This window comes from Nicotiana tabacum, chromosome 1, assembly GCF_000715075.1.
Source record: "Nicotiana tabacum cultivar K326 chromosome 1, ASM71507v2, whole genome shotgun sequence".
In the NCBI taxonomy this organism is placed as follows: Eukaryota; Viridiplantae; Streptophyta; class Magnoliopsida; order Solanales; family Solanaceae; genus Nicotiana; species Nicotiana tabacum.
The window spans coordinates 111,994,142-112,019,310 of NC_134080.1; the positions used below are offsets into that span (position 1 = coordinate 111,994,142).

General features: G+C 35.5%; 1 protein-coding gene across 3 annotated transcripts; it reads right to left on the bottom strand.

Moving 5' to 3' along the window:
• Positions 1-12,623: 12,623 nt before the first annotated feature.
• LOC107824706 (uncharacterized) lies at positions 12,624-17,264 on the bottom strand. Of its 3 annotated transcripts, none has more exons than XR_012709317.1 (9): positions 16,579-17,264; positions 16,222-16,396; positions 15,974-16,051; positions 15,314-15,677; positions 15,076-15,188; positions 14,785-14,949; positions 14,531-14,661; positions 13,065-14,441; positions 12,624-12,980 (listed from the first exon to the last, which is right to left on the bottom strand). XR_012709317.1 is itself a non-coding variant. In XM_016651508.2 (9 exons), exons 1-9 carry the CDS (start codon positions 16,662-16,664, stop codon positions 12,821-12,823), a joined length of 1,365 nt encoding a protein of 454 aa, XP_016506994.2. In that variant the 5' UTR covers positions 16,665-17,235; the 3' UTR covers positions 12,624-12,820. The 3 variants fall into 3 exon arrangements, 2 of the variants coding, with proteins under 2 accessions (XP_016506994.2, XP_016506995.2); XM_016651508.2 differs by having other exon boundaries at positions 13,065-13,157; positions 16,579-17,235; XM_016651509.2 differs by having other exon boundaries at positions 13,065-13,157; positions 16,222-16,378; positions 16,579-17,234.
• Between the last annotated feature and the right edge of the window lie 7,905 nt (positions 17,265-25,169).

The window sequence follows — 25,169 nt, forward strand, 5'->3', positions numbered from 1 at the left end:
GTTGTCACTAGATGTTGCGTGCTAGCAAGAAGAAATCAGGGTTGTGGAAAGTAGATAAATATATTAGCACCCACAGATGTGAAGTAGACACATTCAACGAGAATCACTTCAACTTGGATGTAGACTTGATTTCTCTTGTCTTGATTCCATACTTGGAAGTATCCATTAGGTTCAAGATTAAAGAGTGTATTACAGTCGTCCACCAGGAGTATGGGTGTACTATAACCAAAAGAAAGGCATATCTCGGGCGCAAACGTGCTTTTGAAATTATTTATGGTGACTGGGATAAGTCATTTTCATCTCTACCCAAGTACATGGCCGCACTGCAATAGTAACCCCGGGATTGTTGTTGAATGGAGGCGTGAGCAGAGTTCGAACAGACCCGAATATATTTTCAACTATGTGTTCTGGTCATTTAAACCAACAATTGATGGTTTTGTGCATTGCCGTCCGATAATTTCCATAGACGGTACTCATGTCTATGGAAAGTATGATATTAAGCTTTTGATCGCAGTTGTAGTGGATGCTAATGGACAAATATTTCCACTAGCTTTTGCCATTTGTGCCAATGAAAGCGAAGAGACGTGGACGCTTTTTTTGAACCACTTGAAGTAGCACATTGTCAAACAGCGTTCGGGTATTTGTCTAATATCTTAACGACATGGTGGTATTTTAAGTTTTGTACGGCATTTGCCTGAATGGAAGGAACCCTATGCATACCACTGTTACTGTGTGAGGCACCTGAATGCCAATTTCCAGAAGAAATATCACGACAAGGCCTTGCATGATTTAATGTGGATGGCTGCAACTGAGCACCAGCAGTGCAAATTCACGAGGCGCATGGAAGTGATCAGGTAGTTAGATCCAAGAGCCTATACTTGGCTGATGGGACATGAGCTTCACATGTGGACATTGTATGCTGATGGTGGCAGACGATGGGGAGCCCTGACTACAAATGTGTCGGAGTCATTCAACGGCTTATTGAAGTCTGCACATGGATTGTCTGTCACTGCCATGGTCCGGATGACATTCAAATAGATTGCGGAGAGGTTTGTTGAAAGGCATAGAGCTGCATCGGAATTGATGGACAGGGGTGTTCAATTTATGCCAATACCGATGAGAAGATTTGAGAAGTACAGGAGGCGAGCACATTGGTATTTATTTTTACAGTACGATCATGACCGGGGTATTTTTGAAGTTCGCACCACTATCCACGGACACGGGGGAATAATCTACAGACGGTGAATGAAGCCAGCAGGTTGTGTTCATGTGGGAAATGTACCATCTACCACATGCCGTGCGCACATGTCTTGAAGTGCTTTCAACAAGTTGGTTTAGGGGCAACCAACTATGTTGAGAGGCAATACAGTGTTATTACATATGTAGACACATATAGTGGGCAGTTGCAGCCATTAGGTGCTGAGCATTATTAGTCGCCGGAACCTTTTAAAATGGTGTATAACAAGGACTATTTGCGCAAGCTGCAAGTGCAAAAGAGAACGCATATACGGAATAAAATGAAAAGCTGAACCAACTGCGCAAAAGCTGTTTCATTTCAGTAAAAATTGAATATGTATAGTGGGGTACAATACTATGTTTTGTGTGTTGTTTTGTTGGTCTGAGAAGCTGAACCGACTGCGCAAAAGCTGTTTCGTTTCAGTAAAAATTGAATATGTATAGCATGGTACAATACTACGTATTGTGTGTTGTCATGTAGGTCTGAAAAGCTGAACCGACTGCGCAAAAGCTGTTTCGTTTTAGTAAAAATTAAATATATATAGCGCGGTACAATACTATTTTTTTGTGAAATCTTGCCTATAAATAACGGGCGCATTGTAGTTATTTTTTGCGCTTAACAATAACCAATAGCAAATCTTTCCATAAAAGCAAGGTTTTTCTTTACGCTTTAACAAATGTCTCAACCCCTTTATGTCCCAAGGTGCGAGTGCGGCAAAAAATGCATGATGTACGATTGTTGGGAAGAAGCTGGACGCCGCTACTGAGCATGTATGAACAAGTTTTATAGGGTTCCCGACGAACCTGTTTGGTATTTTGAGGTATGGATTGATGAACCCTGTCAGCAGGAATACTACAAAGACAAGTTGTATTCTCTTCATAGTTTGTGTTTGAAGCAGTGGGAAAGAGAGAGACAATCCAAACGAGAAGTTGCAGAAACTCAAGGAGGTGGAAGAAGAAAAAAATAAGCTGGAAGACCAACTCAAGTGGTTCGAGCAGAGAATACTAGGCGGTCCCGACTAAACAATGACATGTACGTGTTGAGCGTAGTAGTGTATCTTTATGTTTCCTGTGTCATGTATTTTCATTAGTTGTACTGAATTTATGTTATGTTAGGTTTGCTATGTTTGTGTTTGTGTTGTACTACTAAAATAAAAATATTGTTCAAATTGTGTCAAAATAAAATTCTTGCCATTATTTACATAATATATTATTTACACAAAATACAAACAAAAAAATCAGTGAGTCCCACGGCCTGTGTGCTTCAATGCAGCCGTTGGCCTGAGGCGCATCCCCTGTCGCCCGAGTACACTATCAGGATCATCCTCATTACGTCGCCTCTTTATGTGAGGATGCGCAGCAGCATAATCGTCAGTAGAGCTGGCAGGATCGGTAGAAGGGTTCGTCGGTCCGTCAGCAACCTACAAAACAATTACTAAGCTTAGCATATGAAAATGTATATTAGTAATGTACATGTTAAGTCAAAAATATGTTCTTACCATAGTCTCGTCGGGCTCCTGAATATAAGCATCTATGATGTCCTCATCATCGCATAAAGTGGGCTCTATGATGGGCTGGGACGAAGCCTTAATAAGAAAATTAAATATTAATTTATGGCAAATCATTAAGGAAAAAAACAAATTAAAATTTAACGGTAATACAAACATACCTGCGCCTGTGATAGATCCGTATCAACCGTCGGGGATGAGCCAAAACTCAACATGCGCCCACCATCTACGTCTTGGGTCAGTCGAGCCTTAGCTACGGTAGATGGGCCTAAAATGAACTGCTCTACATCTCCGTCGAATGTACCCATGATCAACAATGGACCTGACGGGGTGACCTGCGATACTGGCAGCTCCAGCTGAAGGCTGTACGACGGCATGTTGCTGGAAGGCTCGTCTAGCTGAGGGATGTAACCCGGCTGATCATCTCCAAGATCCTCATCAGGTGCCTCAACAGGCGGCTCAACAGGTGCCTCAACGCCCCCTTGTTGGGGACCACCTCCTCGTCGTCCCCCATGACCCCGTGGGGCACCCCTACCTCGTGGGACAACCCTGCCTCGTAGGGCAGCCCTGGCTCGTGCCCGACCCCTGCATTGTGTGACAAGCCTATCCCGATGGTGCTACTTTATCTCCACATACTCAGCAGCGTGATTTAACCTCTCGTCCTCTCTGGCTCGCTACAGTGTCCGGAGAGCCAGCTCTACCACCTGCCGGCCATACTCAGTGACTGCGGGATTGTCGGCGTGATGTTGTATCTTGCAGTCCTAACCAGTAGAATAAATGATTACCAATAGCCTGCACAACATTTAAAATATTAATTACATAACACTATATCACAGTTATAAGTATGGGTTCCAACAAAAACATACCAGTGCCTCGTGCCTCCCGGCGTATGGTGTGAACCGACCTCCAACTTGATGAACGGGGTTCCCGATCATCAGTCGGGTGTGACAGCGGTACCATGATGTATAAATCTCAATAGTCGCCTCCTGGATCTGTGAAAGTGGTGGCGGAATCAGGTCCTCTCGCTGCTCCCACGTATGGATCTGCACCTCTAGCCATGCTACAAATATGTCGTCCACCCTCGAACGATCATCCTGCTGATAATGTGTAGCCTCCCATGTAGGTTCCCTCGGTATAGTCTGCGGACGGTCAAACTGGCAAAGTACCCGCTCCGTGGCATTATGCTCCACAACATCGAGGCACATCAGTAGGATGGAAGTGCTCCCAATCAGTCAGTAGATCGAGCAATAATCGGGCAGGACAGCTATCAACTCGTCGTTGTATGGCGTCCAGATGAACTATCAAATAATAACATAAAAGTGAGTATGCGCAACACAAGTGAATAACAAGTACGTTTAGGTACATATTTACCTGTGCGGCCTCCAGCATATCCAACGCATCCCTGACAAGGGGGAGATTATGATGAGCATCAATGGCTCGGTAGTTTCCACACCGGAGAACCCACCTCCTAGCTAAAGGGAGTAACGGAGGTGATACATCCGGAGGTAATGGTGGTAGAGGTGGCTGCAATGGCAGGAACCGCTCCCAGGCCCAAACCTAACATACAAGGTCGACGAAAAATTTAAGAGTCATTTTGACTATATAGAATTGGAAGTAATGAACAAAGTATTCGAATATGTTGTCACCTGTAGAAGCGGCAAAAAATCACATACGTCGCTCTGGGTGTCCATGCTAGCCCGCCACATACTCCTATACAGGTAAGCGAGAAAAGCAGTACCCCAGCTGTACTGGGGTAACTCATCTAGCTGTTGAAGATGATGTAGAAATCGCATACTCACTAGATTTCCCGAAGTGTTCGGGAACAAGACACCCCCAAAAAGAAGGAGCAGCGCCAACCTCGTGTACCGGTGAATATGTAGATCCTCTGTCTCACCGATGATGTCGGGGTACAATACATCTAAATGTTGTCTGATAGCTGTCATAGAAATGCGACTGCCCTCTGAAGCCGCAGCCTCACCCTGTGGCCTGAAACCAGTGAACTGCTACAGCAAGTCCAAATACTAGGCACGTGTCATAGATCTCATATACTAAGGCAGTGCAACAGCCAGTCCATCAGCAGGCAGCCCATATAAAACCTGAACATCCTGAAGCGTGAAGGTAGCCTCGCCAATGGGCAGGTGTAAAGTGTGTGTCTCCGGTCGCCACCGGTCTATCAACGCCGTGATCTGAGACCAGTCGAGCTGCAACCGCCCAATCTCAAAAATCTTATAGAAGCCCGTATCACGCAGGCGCTGGACTATGCGAGAATGTAAACCTCTCTCCCTGATAAAGTCCCACACGTCGTCGACTCTCCTGGTGCCGAGAGTCTGCTCTACTAGCTCTCCCTCCCATACGTAGGCGGACCTATGATCGCCCTGTAACACTAATATCTCATCCGAGATAGGTCCAAGATGCACATGCGGCACGTCCATGTCGTCTACTATAAATTAAACAATATTAATTGTGTGTTAGTTTTATTAATTAATAGTTAATTATTTAATTGGATAGAGTATATATCTATGGGTTTCAGGCTCGATATTTGAGGCCCAGTAGTACCAAGCTATCCTGAATTCTTATGTGTGCCAATTTCAATAATTTTTACAATTTTGTGTCACAAATAATAATTAATATTTAATTATTTAATTGAACAGAGTATATATCTATGGGTTTCAGGCTTGATATTTGAGGTCTAGTAGCACCAAGCTATCCTGAATTTTTATTTGTGTCAATTTCAATATTTTTATAATTTTGTTAGTTTTATAAATTAAATAATTAATTTTTAATTGGACAACATATATATCTACGAGTTTCAGGCACAATATTTGAGACCCAGTAGCACCAAGCTATCCTGAATTCTTATGTGTGTCAATTTTAATATTGTTATAATTTTGTTAGTTTTATAAATTAAATAATTAATTTTTAATTGGATAAAGTATATATCTATGGGTTCCAGGCTCGATATTTAAGGCCCAGTAGCATCAAGCTATCCTGAATTCTTATGTGTGTCAATTTCAATATTTTTACAATTTTGTTATTTTTATAAATTAAATAATTAATTTTTAATTGGACAGAGTATATATCTATGACTTTTTCGCTCGATATTTAATTTGACAGCATGTATTAATTTGTTAGTTCTATGTGTTTGTTTTATAAATTAAATAATAAATTTTTATAAAGTGTAATTTGATAGAGTTTGTAGTTAGTAGATACTTAAACTACAGAGATTCTATGCTAAAAGACTCTATATTTTACTACGCTAAAAGACTCTATATTTTACTACACTATAAGACTCTATATTTTACGACACTATTTTTTAAGCAAATAAATAATCTAAAGTAAATAAAAACAACAAACAAATTTTAACAACATAACATTTACGAAATTACATATAAAACAGTAAAATAAATTTATGAACATTTTTATTAACAAGAAAAATTATTTCTCAACTTTTAACTATTTTTTTTAAACACTAATAATTTAATCCGGATAAAAAAACATACAAATTTAATCGCAAACAAAATACAATACAACTTGGAAACACATTCAAGACAACTAAACATTATTATTATACGAGTTTCGATATAAACTAAATCGGAATACCTCGATTTATGTTTTTAGAAAAGTCGGAAAATTGAAATTTTGAGCCTGAAACGAGGAAACCACAACAATCGAAGGCTTGGGTTGTATGCGGGACCTACAATCTACACTTTTTGTGTGACGGGTGGGGTCCACTCGATTTTTTTTTATAATCAGGAGAGGGGACCGCTGCTTCAGAATGTAAAAATGGGGGGAGGGTTTCTGGTTTCTGTCGTGGGGAAGAAGGGGACCGTTTATATTTTAATAGGTAAAACGCAGTATAATACTGCGCTTTAGTAAAACGCACAGTATTATATTGTGCTTTACTTTAACAGCTAAAATTTCATTAAAGTAAAGCGCAGTATAATACTGCATTTTAGGTAGAAAAATAACTTTTTTTTAAAACTGTAGAAACGTAATTTGAGTCCAAAAAGTTGTCATTTTGGTTTCGAACTCCTTAGTGTTCAAACTATATAATTTTCGAGTTAATGTGTATTTATGTTATGGGTGTCTAACGGGCCGGGTCAGCTCATTTCCGGACTGGCCCAGACCGGTTGAAACCGGAACCGCCCCGGACCGGTACAAGAGGGCCAGGTGGGGCTAGGTTAAAGGGGTAGGGAGTTTGGTCCGTTCACCTATTTTCAACCGGTTAACCAGACCGGTCAAACTCGGTCAACAAAAATACTATAGAACTGGTTAAACCGGCCCGGACCGCCCGGACCGGTTAACGACTAGTTTCTTCTTTTTTTAAAAAAATTGTTGATTGGGCAGCCCATGTTAACCGTTGGCAACGGTCACCTGCTAAGGAGTCGTTGCCCAACGGCTGATTTGCACAAAGAGACTTAGGATCTGTTCAGACATAAATTCTCAAATATTTTTTGAAAAAGTTGGTTTGGGTGAAGTTTAATTTAAAATTAAAAATATGTTCGGACATGAATTTTGGGACAAGTTTTGACATGTTAAAAAGTCTCAAATGATCATAATTTGTCTCAAAAAGAAGTCCTAAACTATATTTGGAATTTAATTTTTAGAAACTCCCAAAGCCTAGATTAATTTTATAAACAAACACATATTTTAAAATTATTTTTTGAAAAAAAAGCTTCCAAAACTTATGGGCAAAACGCCTACTTAGACAAAGTAAACACGTATTGCCTTTTCCCCCTAGTTTTTCTCCCCTTGTCACCTGGTTAATCTTTTCCTCAAAACCAAAACGATTTCATGATCAATTCACTGATTTAGACAACCAAATAATTTTAAAACATAAAGAAAGAGAACTAGGAGAGAATCTCCAATTTTTAGTAGAATATATTGAAGAAGCCTACTTGTGGGATTTTACTGGGTTTGTATCGGTCATATTCAATTTAAATAATAATTAATCACATACCAAATTTATGCAATTGGATGGAGACTTTCTCACACTTCTTTCCATAATCATATTACGTTTTTAAAAGAGACATTAACTTTAGCATCAAGTAAATGTACTGTAATTCGATGGAGACTTTTGTCACGCTTCTTTTCATATTTATTGCAGTAGCATTAAAAAGAATGATTAACCATCGCATCGAGTCATTTTTTTGAAATTATTTGTTAGACCACAAAGAATTCTTGCAAATTATGTTGATGATGGTTTAGTTGCACAAGAGTTTTCCGATGTACAAATTAAAGATGCGCAAACGCTTGGTTTCCAAAGTGCAGCAATAATATTAAATACTTAAGTTGTATGCAGAGGTAGACCCAGGATTTGAGCACGACGGGAGTACCACTGTATGATAATCAAAACAGAATAAATAAATAAATCATCCATGTATTATTAAAAAAAGTTCTAAAGAAAAAAAAGCACCGAACAGAGAAGAGAGGGAGAGAGAGAAGAGAGATTTCTTCGCAAAATGGGTGTTATGGGAAGAGAAGGAATAAAATTAATTAAGTTGACTATTGTGTATTAGTTCTAAACTATAAATAAATTCAAAAAAAGATAAAAGTAAAAAAATAATAATTTGTTATTAAATATAAATTATATTGTATTCAAAGAACTAAAATATTAATAAATTTGACTATTATATATTAGTACTAAATTATAATTGAATTTAAAAAAAAGAGATAAAAGTAAAAGATAAAGCAATTTGCTATTAAATATAAATTACATTGTACTCAAAGAATAAAAATAAAAAGGAGGAGAAAAAAGTTGAATGGGGTTCCGAACCTATGTCCCGAGCAAAGTTGGGAATTTAAGGGCCCAAAGCAACCTCTTCTCCCATCCACCTCTTTGTTTTAGGGGGCACACTTAAAATATTTAAGGGGTCTCATATATATATATACAAATATATATAATATGTATATATAGGGTTTTTGTCGAGACTAACGGGATCACGTGACCCCTCAACCCACCATGTAGGTCCGCCTCGGGTTGTATGTACAAGGGTATTATAAAGAACTTGTACACTAGGAGTATAATTATATCGGGTACAGCAAATTTTTGTGTGTGAGCTAAGTGGTTGTTCATTTGGCAACATGCAACGGAAGACTTGTTTTTACTATTGTTTCAATAAGTAGTGTTTGTAATTTGAAATTGTTCAAGATCTATATATATGTATATATACTAAGATATGCTTTGAAAACTAAAACATATTTTTCATCTTTTAGTAATAACACTGCAGATGAATATAATATGATATAGATCTACTACTGTTACACGGTGTTAGGTACTATTCATGCCATTCTCCTTGAGAACAGCTGTTTTCAAGAAACAGGCACATATCATGCAATTCTTTAATAGTTTTTAATAAGATTCTTATCCATATATTGAACCATTTCAAAGTCATTTTAAACTTCTTACATGATTCTCGCTAAAAAGTCCAAGATGTCTTTGTTAGGATTTTCCCTACTGCCTAGTCATCTCTTCGTATATACTTTGCTCATTTTCTATATGTATGTTGCTTTCTCCCTTGTGTAGCTTAAGAGGGTGGTTGGAACTTGGGACCACATTGCATTTTGGGGTGTACTAATTGGTTAAATTCCACTTAATCTTTTAATTTTAATTTAGGAAAGAATGCGTTCTCTTTACCTTTTAATGGAGGTCTCTAAATAAATACTTGTACTCCTATATCATTGTTCCAACTCTCTAGAGTGTGACGATCATTCATCCATCAATATTTTATGGTTCAAGATTGTAAATGTCCTAACCCTTAATTTAAATAAGGAAATATTTTTAAATACTGAGTGAGAGAGATGGCCGGACAGAATATAATCTCCTATTTTGGGATTTTTTCATTCCTATACACTATTGGAAACTTTATTACCCTAAATGTTCATGTTTAGCAAATTATCCTACCTACATAAGTTTTGTTTACAAAATATATACATTCCACTTTAAAAGGCTCCCAATCAATTATTAGTGCCTTCAACTAAGGGATTTAATTACTCCCTTTTCCTTTTTTTTCTCCCCTCTTTCCTTATGTTTCGACTCATATGTCACAATTCGATGGATCTTACCCAATTTTTTGGGTGTAAGCTTTTTGTTTCAACCTTTTACATTTTACCTTTTGCTCTTCCCTTCATCTTCCTTATTTCCTTTTTGACATTTTCAAAAGTTCAATATCACATTATGTCAAACAGATTAACCATGTCAAAACTTCTAATTTATCTTTCTCTTTGGTGTTACTTTTTATTTCAATTTTCTAATTTTTACTCTTTGCTCTCCCCTTCAATCTTCCTTATTACCTTTTTGACTTAGTCATAAGTTCAATATCACATTATGTCGAAACTTTTTACTTCCTTTGTATCCAAATTAACCATATCCAATATCCTAATTTAGCTTTCTCGATCAAATCGCCAAGTTTGTTAAGTAGTTTGATCAAAACCCTATTGATTAAAATAATTCTCAGTTCTGATAAATATGATTCGCATGATCATAAAATTTCAGAGGAAGTTAAAATGTGTAGAAATATTACCGAAAAGGCCTAATTTTATTAACATATTCTTCATTGCAGTGCCTCAATTTCATACTTAAAATTAGTCTGTTCACATCTTTATATTTTCTCTATAAATAAACAAATCAAAAATCAGTACCAATATACCCTTTTAAAAGTTTACAAAAGAAGTTTTAATTTTATAAGAAAATAGATGAAAATGGCTTCAGATTCAACCACTTCTCCGTTCTTGACACTATTCCTTATTACACAAATATAATTTTTATACAATTTTATAAAATATATCTTTTGTATATTTTGTATCTGATTTATACATAGTAAAACAAAATTCATACAACTAATTATATATTATATAACTTATCTACAACTTTCACACATTATTTCTACCCAGTTAAATACAACTACAATAAAATACAACTTAAATACAAAATTTATACAAAATGTATACAATATGTCTTTTGTATATTTTGTATCTGATTTATACATAGTAAAAACAAATTCCATACAACTAATTATATATTATACAACTTATCTATAATTTTCATACATTATTTCTACTCAATTATATACAACTACAATATCATACAACTTAAATATATTTTTTATACAATGTTGTTCAATCTTCATACAATAGTTAAATAAATAAAAGAAAAATATATAAATAACAAAATGCAATTTTTTTATAATTTTTTTACAATTTCGTAGATATAATGTATATCATGTCTTCTTCTTCTTCGAGTTTCAATCTGAAATTCAGCCAAAACCAAGTTTAATCTTCACCAAAACCCTTCAAAATTGAGATATAAACTCCAAACAATATTCCAAATTGTTTGCAACAACACTCAATCCAAACAAATAATGATTTTTGAAAACCCAAATTCGAATTAAGCTTCAAAGCTTTTTAATGGTTGTCAATGGTGGAATTGTTGCTCTCTTTTTCTTTGCTTTACATTTACTGAAATTAGGGATTGAGATATAGAGAGAGACGTAGAGAGAATTCCCAATTCTTTGCAACAATATCCAATTCAAACAAATGATGTTTTTTGAAAAGCCAAATTCGAATTCAAAGTTTCAAAGTTTTTTAATGGTTGTCAATGGTGGAATCGTGGGATACGTGGAGGAGGGGGTGAGATGTGGAGAGAGAAACGTGGGGGAGGGGGTGGGATGTGGAGACAGAAACGTGGGGGAGTGAAAAATATGTTAGAGTAATTTTAGGACACTAATTATTATCATTAATTCCCTTAAAATGTACATAAATGGTAATTGAGTATATAAAATGTAATTATAATAAAACTTGAGTAGGGAGGGTAATATAGTTTCATATAGTGTATCGGAATGTAAAAATTCCATATAAGTAATAACAGAGTTTAACAAAACTCAAGAAATAATCACTCAGTCTTGGTTGTAACTGAAAATCTTAGATGCGCCAAACGTGTGAACTAATAAACCAGCGGAAGCTATAGATATTTTGTCCCTGCATCTTTTCAACAGCCAAATGGGCAAGTAGGCAACAATAGAATGAACTTATTATATACTACTGCTCCCTCTGTTTCACTTCATTTGTTGTAGATTGACTTGACATAGAATATAATTTAAAAAAAGAAAATACTTATGAAACTTATGGCATTGAATATTCCATGATGTTTTTTCCTGCTATAAAACTTTTAGATCTTAAGCATGTTATAACATTTGAATGGCCAAAATAATTTCTCATTAAGAAATATAAAAATGTGATTCTTTTTTGAATGAGTTAATAAGAAAATAGTGTCAAATAAGGGGGAATGGATGGAGTATAAGATTTGAATCATAATTTGTTTGGGATTGAGACGCAATTATTGTTGTTAGGTGGAGTATATATATATATATTTAAGTTGAGTATAGGGGCGTCACACTTACCCGGAGTTTCAGACCTGTGAGCCAACTGGAGTGGGAAAAATTTAAAAATAGCCACAGTTTCAAAAGTAATCGAAATTTAGCCATTTTTCATGTAAAGATAAATCTGAACGAAAACACTGTTCAAAATCCGGAAAAATACTTCCAGTATAATATACCGGTCCAGCATAATATACTGGAGAGTGGAGCACTGATGCTCCAATCTCCAGTATATTCTACTGGAACTTTTCGCGTGTTGGAGTTCCAGCATAATATGCTGGAAGTTCATATACATGTGCACCGATCTCCAGTATAGTATGCTGGAACTTTCCGTGTTGCAGCAAACTAGTGGTTATTTTTCAATGACTTTGCAAACACTGGCTATTTTTAAATGACCAGTCCGAAAACTCGCTAGCCCGTGCTATTTTAACAACTGGAGTTGGGCCAGAAGTCCAAAGCAAATTTTTTCGATATTTAGAAAAGAAAAAAAAAAAGAAGAGAGGGCTTTTAGATCACTGCCTGAAGCTGTTCTAGTTCTGTTATTCATCTCATTATAGAAACTAGAAAGGATGCAACTTTAGGTAGCTTGTCTAAGGAATATATTTACAGAAGTCAAAAAAAGAGATTACAGCTAAAGTAGTACTGGCTGTGCTCTTAATACAAACTTAAAGCAGAAACAGCAACAGCTTTTCTACAAACAATTCAAGAAACTGTTAAATGGCCTTTCTTTCCCCGAGACTTCCAAGATGATTCAACCCGCAACAAATGTAATTTCTCAACAAAAGGTTCCAGAACTTGTGCCTCTTCTTCTGGGGCAAAGGCCATGCAAATGCTAAGCTCCTGAACTGCCTCTTCATATTCCCTGATGTATATGTTTGTTTGTCAAAATAGCTTGTTGCATGAGGCATGTCAAAATGAGAAAAAAGAAAAGAAAAGATACACATACCTACTATAATACAACATCATGCCATGGTCTCTCCTCAGAGCCCAATTGTGTGGCTGCAGAATGAGCAATCTTTCTGAAGCCATAATGGCCAGCCTAGAAAGTATTGTATCATTCCAGAGAGAGACATAATGTCATTATAAGTGAACAGATCATATTACACACAAATTAATCCCTTAGGGAAAGGTCAGACATTTGTGCATGATAACCTGAGAACCTTAATTTAAACATAGCTCTTATTTATGTGCAAATATCTTGGCTCTTTGAGAACAGTAAGATAGAAAACAATTCATCATTAATCCTACTAGCATGGTTTTGCATGTCAGACAAAACTAAATGCTTAAGAGATCATCATCAAATGCCAAATAGTGTTATGGCCCTCTTTGATTGGTTAAAAACTCTTCCCCTCCAATGTGTACTGCAATCTGGTAAATGCCTCAATTATTACTTCCTTGTTACATGTTTTTAACGAAAAAATAACAGGTACCAATTATAACCACCTTAGTAGAATGTATAACGGAAGAAAACAACAGGAATATAATGAGTTCTTAATGGATATCAGAAACAGAAACAGAGATACTCCCCTAAAAAAGAATATAGATGCAGAAGACCTTCACATATTTCAGTGACAATGGATGATATGTTTTATGATGTAATAGACCAGAACAATGCTGCTAGACACATGCAACAGAGTATCAAGAAAGTGATCTCATAATTATCGCTACTTCTGTTCCATCCCCCCCCCCCCCCGGTACCTCTTCCTTTTCCAAGTACATATGCCTGTTTAAAAACAGCTGGCATTTGGTTAGATGAATAACTTGATTTTGTAAGAAGAATCAGTGTATTCAGTGAAAAGAAAAAACTCCATATAGTTGGCCTCAACTATCAAATATCATAAATGTATCCACACGAGTATAGATATGTATCTCTAGTATCTAAAGAAAGCAACAGCTCCTAAAGACCAGAAAGAGAGAAAGATAAGGTTAGCATTCTTGGATTTCTATAAGGAATGTGGGAGAGATGAAAAGAAATAACAGTAAGGGAGTAAAAGAAAGGATAGACTAAAAGTATGTAAAAAGGAAAGTCAATCTGTGAGATGCAGTATTTATAGTCATTTTCAATTTGATCAATATATATATATATATATAGAAATAGAAAGGACTTATTAAACAAAAATAGAGCTATAGCAGTGAGGGATTAGGAACCCCATTGTGTTTTCTTATAAACTTAATTGGAGGAATAGGCACCGATTATATTTCAACACAATGGGTTAAATGGTTATTTTAGTAGAATGTTAGAATCAAATAAGAAAAAAAATATGCGTCCAAAATTCTCAATTCTCCCTTTCTCATGCCAAGGTTGCAATTTAGCATCTTGAACCTGTAGGGACAACACAAAGTGGCGCCTGCTTAATCAGGAACGAGACACAAAAGTAGTAAAAGTGAAACAACAGAGGATAAGATCGTTACCTCAAATCTTGAGGCCGCAACAATGGGACATTCAGACGATTAAACTTATCATCTGCATGATCAACAGATCTAAGGGGAGAAGTCAGCATCAAACCATGATTTGCTCTTGAAGCACGTTTCCAGTGAAGCCTCTGGAAAAAAAAGTTTTGATTATTGATCAACATTCCACCAAAATCACAACCACGGCATCGACACGGTGATATTGATGAATGTGATGCGCAACAGACTTCACTTTACTGGAGAATAAATCTTACCATCAAATTAGCCAAAGCTATTCCGATAATTTCTCGGTTTGTTGCTAACTCAAGCCCCGGCAACGAATTACTATTGATGTCAGAAGCCCTTGATCTAGGGTCGTCGACGCACTTGCCATTAACAATACCAAACAAGCTGTGACCAGAAATAACCTTGAATAGCTCCTATAAGAGTAGCAAAACCGTTCAAACCCAATGAGATAATTGGACAGTAATACCATTCTTTACAAACTAAAGGATGGATGAACTAGGACAAATGTTGACATCATCAATAAATTCAGAATAACAAACCTCAGGGTTTCCAGTTTGGGGCCATATTAAAAAATCTTCCCCAACTCGGGATCCCACAATGGTCAGATTAAGTCTTCGACAGACTTCAATATAAATGACGCTAAGCAAAATTGCTGTACAAAAGGTAAGCACTATGTCAGATAGCATAATCGGTGCTTAACAAGTATTTTGAGGTTGCAGGATTTCAGACATAGGCAAAATAACACTGATAGTGGGTGGGGAGGAAAGGAAGAAATACCACTACAATATCCAGAGCTTAACACTGAATGCAGGTATGCACACTTTGAATCCACAAGTACAGATGACCTTTTGAATCCCCTTGACTTAAAAAGAACCATGTTCACTGCATCCAAAACTTCAGCCAAATCGCATCCTATTTCTCTCGAAACTAGCTCTACTTCCACTTCTCTAGCAATGACATCCAACTCAACCATCCACTCATTCATATTCTTTCCAGCAAGAGGCATGGCCTCCACGCATGTATATTCTGTGGCATCAGAAGGCAATGAAGCAGATCTCCTCTCGCTTTGGAGAGAATACGCATCCATCTCCCGGTTGAAAGCCATAAATGCCTCGTCTTCAGAGGCCACATAAAGCAAAGCCTACTCGGACAATAGAAAACAACCAACACACATGAGACGTGATCAATACAGATAAAAGTGAAGGAGAAAGCCAATTTACAAAGGCAAAAAGCTGATTTTACTTTTATGACAACTGTCGATGTTCATAAACAGACGTACCATTCCTCAATGTCAGCAACTATTTATGAACAGATAGCTGTTTACAAAGTGAACATATCTTTGGTTTTTGTTGCTTGAAATTGAAACTGTTCATTATTCAATTCAATAGATCAACTGCTTTGAACAAAAAGAGCTGACCAACACTCATAAATATTTACCTTTGACAGAGAAATATCTCTGTCCTTGGATTGGAAAGATATCTCCTGGGTAAATTTTTCCCGGGCATCGTTAAGAACCTGCGAAATTGTGAGATCCTCAATCAATGCGCCAATTTCTACCACCATATTTAAAAATATCTTGAGTGCAACGAACTGATTAAAGGCAGAAATTGAATTCACAATACCAAATCACACCACTTTAACAACATGAATAAAGATAGGATATCAGAAGAAATAATAGCCCCAACCTCCTGATAAAATTTGGTTCTAGAAGTACATCGTGATTCAGCTAGAGCAGAGGAAGACATAGCAGAAATGTTGAACCTCCTCTTCATTGGTGCCTTTGTAGTTGCAGCAGCCAATTTGTTCCACTTTCCTTTCTCATTCCCAATCCAACATCCAATACTATCATCAAAACCACACCTGATGATCGTAAAGAATAAAGGCTATGGGAAATGCCTAGTAAATACTAGTAGCACACAAATGCTTCTTTACCAATAAACAACTAATAGTAATGAAAATTCAACAAACCAAAAAAAAACTTGAAAAATCAAAATTCAACAAAACCCAATTCAATTCTTGAACAGAAAAGGACAAAACTTTACCTGCTGTAAATATCCAAAGAAGCCATAGCTGCTGAAGATGCTTTCACAGCACCACCGTCCAACCCAGGCAATGATGCACACAGCATTTCTCTAGGAGTTATAGAGTCCCAAAAGGTCTTTTATAAGAGACAAAAAAGGCTGATGACAACAATCAAGAAACTAAGAAACAAACAAATAAAAGAAAACAAAACAGTTGAAGAGGGAGTGGAGTGGTGATCAAATTTGAGTCTTCTACTTCAAGAATAAGAAAAAGAAGAAGACTTGAGAATTAAATCATCAGCATAACAAGGTTTACTGGAAGAGGAATTATTTAAGGCCATTTTAGGTACTGCAATTGAACTCCCAAAAGACAAAAACAAGGCAGCTGAATGGAAGTAACTGAAATCTATACTTAAACAAGTATGGAAGCTGACACTGCTACTACTATTCCAAGAATCCATGTTATTATTTGAGGTACTCAATTCCCAAGATCCATGTTATTATTTGATGTACCCAATTTCAGCATCAGCTCATAAAATCAACCCACCTCTTTTGTTTTATATACTCCTATTAATTGTGTTATAAATTATAATAACCCCCTTCTTCTTTCTTACAAACAAAAAAGTACGAAAAGAGTATGACAAGAAACTATTGCTATATTATTATGGTCTGTGTGTAATAATGGAAGAGCTCATCTTCTTGGTCTTGCTTTATAGTGGTGATGATCATCATCTTATTGTACTGAACAAGGCCAAAAAGTACCGAGTGGGGTCTATTCTTTTTTTTTTTCTCCGGTTTTTCAGAAGGACCTTCTTTGAAAGTTGTTATTACTCCTATTAAATTGCTATGCTGTACAAGGCAAAGATAATGCCAGCCAATCTAGCTAAATTTCCTGATTTTCAGAAGAAGTTTCTTCAAAAGCTATTACTCCTAATAAATTGCTATGCAGATTACACGTCTACAAGGTCAATTGATTTTGTGGCCTAAGAAAAAATTAGTTTTATGTCAATTTTCTTTGAAAAAATTATATTTTGTGCGATATCTGAAAATAAAACATACTAGCTTTTTTTATAGAATCATATACTTCAATTCAATTTATAAAGCATTATATTAAACCATTTCCTCTACAAAATAGTGCCGGCCAATCCCACTAGTTACTTACTCATGCTCCTTTTTTTCTTTTTGGTTTCCCGATTATCCATCAGGTGTTCGGTATAAGACTTAATAAAGGGGAAGCTCTTTCTAATTTACTTTTTTTGGTTTTTTGGGCTCAATCACGAAATCTTCAATTAAGAATGGAGGATTCCTATTGGTATCACAACAACTGATCAAGAGTTTAAAATGTTAATTGATTTATAATTTATGTATTACTATATTTGCAATAGCATTACAGAATATTAAAACAGTAATCAAGAAGTTTGTTTAAGAAAGCACTACATAAAAAGTTAAATTTATTATTAAATATCTTTAATGTTCAAAATATCTGGAAATTGTGTAAGAATATTATTAGCAAAATTTTGTCAACCTTTTTTAAAATCCAAAATAGAATGATTGCTCCAGAAATTAGAAAAGAAAATGTGTAGATAAAAGCAAGTTCATAATTGGTTAAGAGAATTACATTCACTACACCGAGGGAAAAAAGGCTACGTTCATTAACATTGTGCACATCATGTCAGGATCTAAAGCGAAAGAAATTGAAAAATTCATGTAATAAATTTCCTCTTAATAATAATTAAGGTTTTTGATAAATTTGGAGATAGTGTATCCGCCAATATTGATAAATTTTGATAAAAAGAAGACACGTATTAGGTTCTTTTATTAGTAAAATAACACCACAAGTACATCAATATTGTTATAAATATATTATATTATGAATGTTCATTTAGTACTCCGTTGTAAATAAGCTTCCTGAAGAAACTTATCCATATGGGACTCCACCGTAAATATGTTTATCTATTTAAGTACTCTATTGGAAATAAGCTTCCTGAAGAAGCTTATCACTTCGGTACCCGGTTATGGATAAACACTACTTCCGGTAGAAGATTATCCATATCGGGTATAATAAGCTTATCCTTTCAGTACTCCGTTATGGATAAACATTGCTCTCAGTAGAAGATTATCCATATCTGGTATAGTAGCAGCTTACACATCAGCTTCCTTTCTTCTATAAATAGAAGAGATTTCAGTTCATTATGTACATCAGTTTGAATTCGAATAATATATCAGTTTCTCTCTATACTTGTCTTTACTTTACAGTCTTTATTTATTAACACGTTATCAGCACGAGACTCTGCCATCTCGAGCAAATATTTTGAAAGTATTTGAGGTAAGAACTTTCTTTTCCTAAATAATGTCAAATCTTTCTAAACTTGAATTTGTAGCCCTGGATATATCGGGCAAAAGCTACATGTCTTGGGTGCTTGATGCTGAAATTCATCTTGATGCGATGGGTCTGGCAGACACCATCAAAGACAAAAATCAGGCATCAAACCAAGATCGTGCCAAAGCAATGATATTCCTACGCCATCACCTTGATGAGGGCCTGAAAATGGAATATCTTACTGTTAAAGATCCAGTCATACTGTGGAATAATTTGAAAGATAGATATGACCACCTGAAGATGGTCGTTCTTCCACATGCACGATATTGGACTCATCTAAGGCTACAAGATTTTAAATCTACCAGTGAGTATAATTCTGCTATGTTCAGAATTATTTCCCAATTGAAATTATGTGGTGATAATATTACTGATCATGATATGTTGGAGAAAACTTTCACCACTTTTCATGCCTCGAATATGCTCCTGCAGCAGCAATATCGAGAGATGGGATTCAAAAGGTATTCTGAACTTATCTCACATCTTCTTATAGCCGAGCAACATAATGGGCTATTAATGGAAAATCATGAAAGCCGACCTACTGGTTCTTGTCCATTCCCTGAAGTGAATGAGACGAACTTCCACCAGGCTAAACGTGGAAAAGGTCGTGTCCCCAGTCGTGGTCATGGTCGTAGTCGGGGAAGAAACTCTAATCATGGTAATAATAATGCACCAAAGAACCCTCCTCGCCACCAGCAGTGGAAAAGGAAGGAACAAAAGCATGAAGCAGTGCAAGCACCAAATGCAGAAAATGCATGCTATAGGTGTGGAGAAAAAGGGCACTGGTCACGTACCTGTCATACGCCAAAGTACCTGGTTGAGCTTTATCAAGCCTCCCTAAAGAAGACAGAGAAAAATGTTGAAGCAAATTTTATTTCTGAAGATAATTTAGACTTCATGCATTTGTGAATGTAACTGATTACCTTGCACTCCCAGAAGGAGAAACAAGTCATGTAATCGGTGGTGAATCTGTAGAAATGTAAATATTTTAATTTTTGTTGTTTGTAATAGATAGTATGGTTATATAATTGTTATACATAAAGAAAAAAAAATTATGATTTGATAATGATGTTTACTATAATATATCTTATTTATGTCATTTTGAAGAACATGGATAATATTATTAGATCAACTTAAACTCTAGCAGAGTTTGCAAGAAATATACAACCACCAGAAATAGTTATATTTCATATATCTCATTGTAATTATATTTTGTTAACCACCAGAAGTGGTATATGTCTATGATCACCAGAAGTGATAATTTAGGCTTTCTATGGTTACAATTGAAGATAAGCTACATAAATATTCTCTTTATTAAATGCACGTCTCGATTTGCTCCTGAAGTAGTAAATATTCTAAAAGAGGTTGAGGCATCACAATTTGATGCGATTAATGCGAATTCAGATAATTATGTTCGATTTCCTGAAGGATGAGAACTTTGGATAATATTAATCCATTCCCTGAAGTGAATATGACAATATTAATAAATCGGGTAAATATGAACGCGCTCTTGATGTGAATATATCACAATTCACCTTCAGAAGAGGTAATATAATTAAGAGAATATATACTCAATATTTCGTATTTTAAATTTGCTCCTGAAGAAGTAACACAATTGAAATTGCCTCCTGAAGTAGGAAAATATTACGAAGAAGAGTTTTCTTGTGCTTAAACAATTGCATACATTGTTTATTTGATTGTGATTTTCTCTCATGATACCAGAAGTGTATGAGAAATATTTGATAGTACAAAATGTATCAACAACTCCTAAAGAGCTAACTGTTTGCCTAAAGGATACATGACACCAGTAATGCCCGATAAATATTAGATTGTGGATAATAAATGAAGGCTCTCGAAGAGCTTATATACAAATATGTCATTCATATTATATGATTATGGTCAAAACATATGTTGTAGTAAACCTGAAGTTTACTTATTTAAATGGCTATCATATTGAGACTACAAATGATTGGAAGATTGATAATCTTCATGTTTCCACAATCATAGGGGGTAAAATAATATGTATGTGAGAAGTTACCTGTCTTATTCTTTAATTTGTACTATATCATGTATCACAGTAAACCAGAAGTTTACTAAAGCAAAAGTTTATGCCATAGTAAACCAGACGTTTACTAAGAGATAACACATGACATGATAAACTTGAAGTTTTCATTTGCCATTTTTAAATGAGCTATTTGAGAATTTAGATAAGCATATACTAAAGAACTAGAAGATTCTTCAGGAATTCTCATGTGTTGCTTGTTCTCATAATGAATTGATTATACCAGCTAAAGTTGGGACTAAGACCCCTGATTCTGAAATATATAAAAGGTGAATATGAGCCCATTCACCTATCATGTGAACCACTTATAGGTGCATATATGAGATGGTTACATGTGTAATTATTGTCAACCTGCAGTTTGGCATTTGAAATTGCTTTTCTCGATTAAGAGCATAATTTTCAGATTATGAAATCAAGACAGTTCATCTTGATGATGCTGGTTTATATCTAAGCTGGTTTAGCATTGAATACCTCCTATTAATGGATAAACCATTGCTTATGAGAACAAAGCTTCATGTGTTGGTCTAAGATTTTCTAAATTGCATATAACAACACTTGTATGCATCAGATCAACAATATATGATAAGTCCTCCCTTCACAATTGGTTTAGGATCAGAAACTAAATATTTTTACTATCTTTTGTTGCGCGGTATATGATTAATTTCTCTACTATAATACACAAAGATATGTTTCCCAAAGATGATTGGGGATATATGTTAGTTTTTCTAACATTTGAGGGATGGAATAAACAGTTGAAAAATATGCTATATGAATCGAATTATCATGATCCTCACTTAGAAGATAATTCAAGTCGAATGCCATAAGCATTTGCTAATCCAAAATTAAATATCATATTTCATCTGCAAATGCTCCTATTAAAATTAAAATCCCTGAAGGATAGAGTTTACTGTACGCATGAAGCGTGGTAGACCAATCGGTTCCAAAGGTAACAATCCTTGAAAAATAGTAGGAGCTAATGATCAAAATGATCATAATGAGGAGGAAATAAGCTCTAGAAGAGCCCACGACATAACATTTCATGAAACTCCCGAAAAAGTTCAGGTACCTGAAAATAAAGAAAGTGATGAGATCTCCACAAGTTATGTCGCTTCGGAACTGACACAAAATGATCGTCGACGATATATTTAATACAATATAGTGCACAATATTGTAAAAGATTGTGAGGATCGGACTAGCAGTCCAGACACTTGAAGTTGTCATACCATTTAGATACAAGTCTTAACCTATATGACTTATTTGACTAAATCTATATGAAGATCCTTGAAGGATTGAAAATGCCTGAAGCATATAATTCAAAGTCTTGAGAAATGTACTCGATCAAATTATAAAGATCTTTTTACGGTTTAAAGCAATCTGTGCGTGTGTGGAATAATCGCCTCAGTAAATATTTGCTGAAAGAAAGTTACATAAATTATGTTATTTGTCCATATATTTTTATAAAGAAAATGTCATTAGAATTTGTTACACTTGCTGTTTATGTTGGTGACATAAATTGGAACTCCAGAAGAGCTCCAATAGGGTCTTAAAAATGCTTTTACATGGACAAAGTGTACCCATTAAGTACACCAATGGATATTCAATCACTTGAAGGAATAAGGATCCGTTCCAACCTCTAGAAGAGGATGAAGATCTCCTTGGTCCTGAAATACTCTATCTCGGTGTAGATGGTGCACTTATTTATCTTGCTAATGCTAACAAAAGTGGTGCAGATCGTATTGGTAATGCAGATGCAGGTTATTTTTCCGATACCCATAAAGCTCGATCTCAAACCGGCAAACAGGGAGTGAATATGATTGAGATCAGTGATTCATTTGAGAAACATGTGGGTTGGAATGTGATAAAAAACCCACAATATTATACGGATACAATGTTTCATGCATAACACTATTAAAGGAGGATTTATAAAAGGAGATAGAACGAAGAACATTTCACCAGAATTATTCTACATACATGATTTTTCAGGAAATTTGTGACATTGATGTGCATCAAATTAGTTCAAGTGACAATCCAACAGATTGTCTTTACCAACATCAATTTTTGAGAATATGGTATACAAGATTGGAATGCAGAGACTCAAATATTTGAAATAAGGTTTTCTTCAGGGGGAGTAAAATGCGCGCTGTACTCTTTTTCCCTTACTAAGGTTTTTCCCACAGGGTTTTCCTTAAAAGGTTTTTAATGAGGCAGCCAGCAATGCGTATTACTAAATATGTGTACTCTTTTTCCTTCACTAGGATTTTTTCTCACGTGGTTTTTCCTAGTAAGGTTTTAATGAGGCACATTATCTTTTAATGAACATCCAAGGGGGAGTGTTATAGATATATTATATTATGGATGTTCATTTAGTACTCCGTTGTAAATAAGCTTCCTGAAGAAGCTTATCCATATGAGACTCCATCGTAAATATGTTTATCTATTTAAGTACTCTATTGGAAATAAGCTTCCTGAAGAAGCTTATCACTTCGGTACCCGGTTATGGATAAACATTACCCCCGGTAGAAGATTATCCATATCGGGTATAATAAACTTATCCTTTCCTTCATGAGATAGGAAAATCAATTATGGTAAGAAAATCTGGACAAACACCTAACAAATACAAGGGTCAAAGTACAGATGACCAAGATCCCAAACAAACATATACACCAAGAATCTACTCATCTAATATAGTTAGAGCTAGTTATTTAGTTCATTTGTAATTATTTATAATTTATTTTTAAATAATCTGATAAACATATTTATGACAATCATCCCATTAATTGAAGTTCCATAGCAGCACCAACAGCAGCAGAAGAAAGAAGAAGAAGAAGAAGAAGAAGAGGAAAACGAATGAGGAGAAGAAGGATGAGAAAGGGGGCTGAAGTTATTTAAAAAGTGGGTACAAGTTAAAAGTTTTTTAAAAAAATGGGTATAGGTTAAATGGGGGCGATCAAATAGGACGCCCCATACAATTTTTACATAAATTTCCTCTTAATAATATGCACCCAAATTATGGTTTAAAAATTTGGGTGCACAAAAAAAATAATTCATGTGTTATGTGGTCGTATGATACATCTTGTAAGGTACTCCATGATTAGTGTATTAAGAGACAAAAAAAGAAGAAATGTTTTGTTCTTCACATACTTTCATTTCTCGAAAATATATACACATCTACAGAGTCCGAAACTTTTCTAATGCCTTTTTGGGCAAAATATACGTTTTTACTACTAAAAGAAAGTTATATAAATAACTAAAATGCAGTATTATACTGTGTTTTAATTTAACGAAAAGTTAGCCGTTAAAGTAAAATGCAGTACTATACTGCGTATTATAGGAAAACGTAGTACAATACTGCATTTTCCTTAAACGCAATATTGTACTGCGTTTTGCTTTAAAATTTGGGCCCACCAATAATTCAAATACATAAAACGTGGTATTGTACTGCGTTTTACATAAAAAAAATTCTGCACCCCAAGCTTATTTAAAGGCATTTGAATTTTATGAAAATCCATTCAATACTTTCCTTCAAACTTTCGTTCATACATCTCTCTTCTTCTTATCAATCATTTTTTTACAATGTCTGAAGAGCCAAAAATAAGGGTTTCATTATATTGGGGGGGGGGTGAGGTTGTGCTGGAGAATAACTCTGTGAGGTATAGCTCACCTCCCCGGTGTCATGTTAAATTGCCGCTTACAATGGAGTACGATAAATTGGTATCGTTGTTACGTAAAAAAATGAGTCAGAGGAAGCGTTCGGTTAACCTTAAAGTAACCGGTAGATTTTCGTATTCAGTGACTTCGCAGGGGTTTGCTTATTACTCTGAGTTTAACATCAAAGATGATGAAACTCTTAGAGATTTTTTGCAAATTCCGGATGAATATAGGGAATTTATTATAATAAAATTGTTGGAAATGTACGTCAAGGTGGAAGACGTTCCCAATAATGAGGGCGTGCATAGTAGGGATACCCTCAGTCATCGGGTGGTTATCTGGATCATCATCATCAAGCCACCTCTTTATGTGAGGATGTGCAGCAGCATCGATACCACAACTGGCAGGATCGGAAGAATAAGCCATCGGGCCGTAAGCAACCTACAAAATAAGTACTAATCTTAGCATGTGACAAAGTATATTTTTATTGTGCGTGTTAAGTCAAAAAATATTTTCTCACCATGG

Excerpts from the sequence above, each read along its gene's own strand:
- LOC107824706 (XM_016651508.2), bottom strand. The coding sequence starts at position 16,664 with ATGCTGTGTGCATCATTGCCTGGGTTGGACGGTGGTGCTGTGAAAGCA. Across the intron at positions 16,052-16,221 it reads GAACCAAATTTTATCAGGAG|GTTCTTAACGATGCCCGGGA; the intron begins GTTGGGGCTATT and ends ACAATTTCGCAG. Across the intron at positions 15,189-15,313 it reads AAGCTCTGGATATTGTAGTG|CAATTTTGCTTAGCGTCATT; the intron begins GTATTTCTTCCT and ends CCTTTTGTACAG.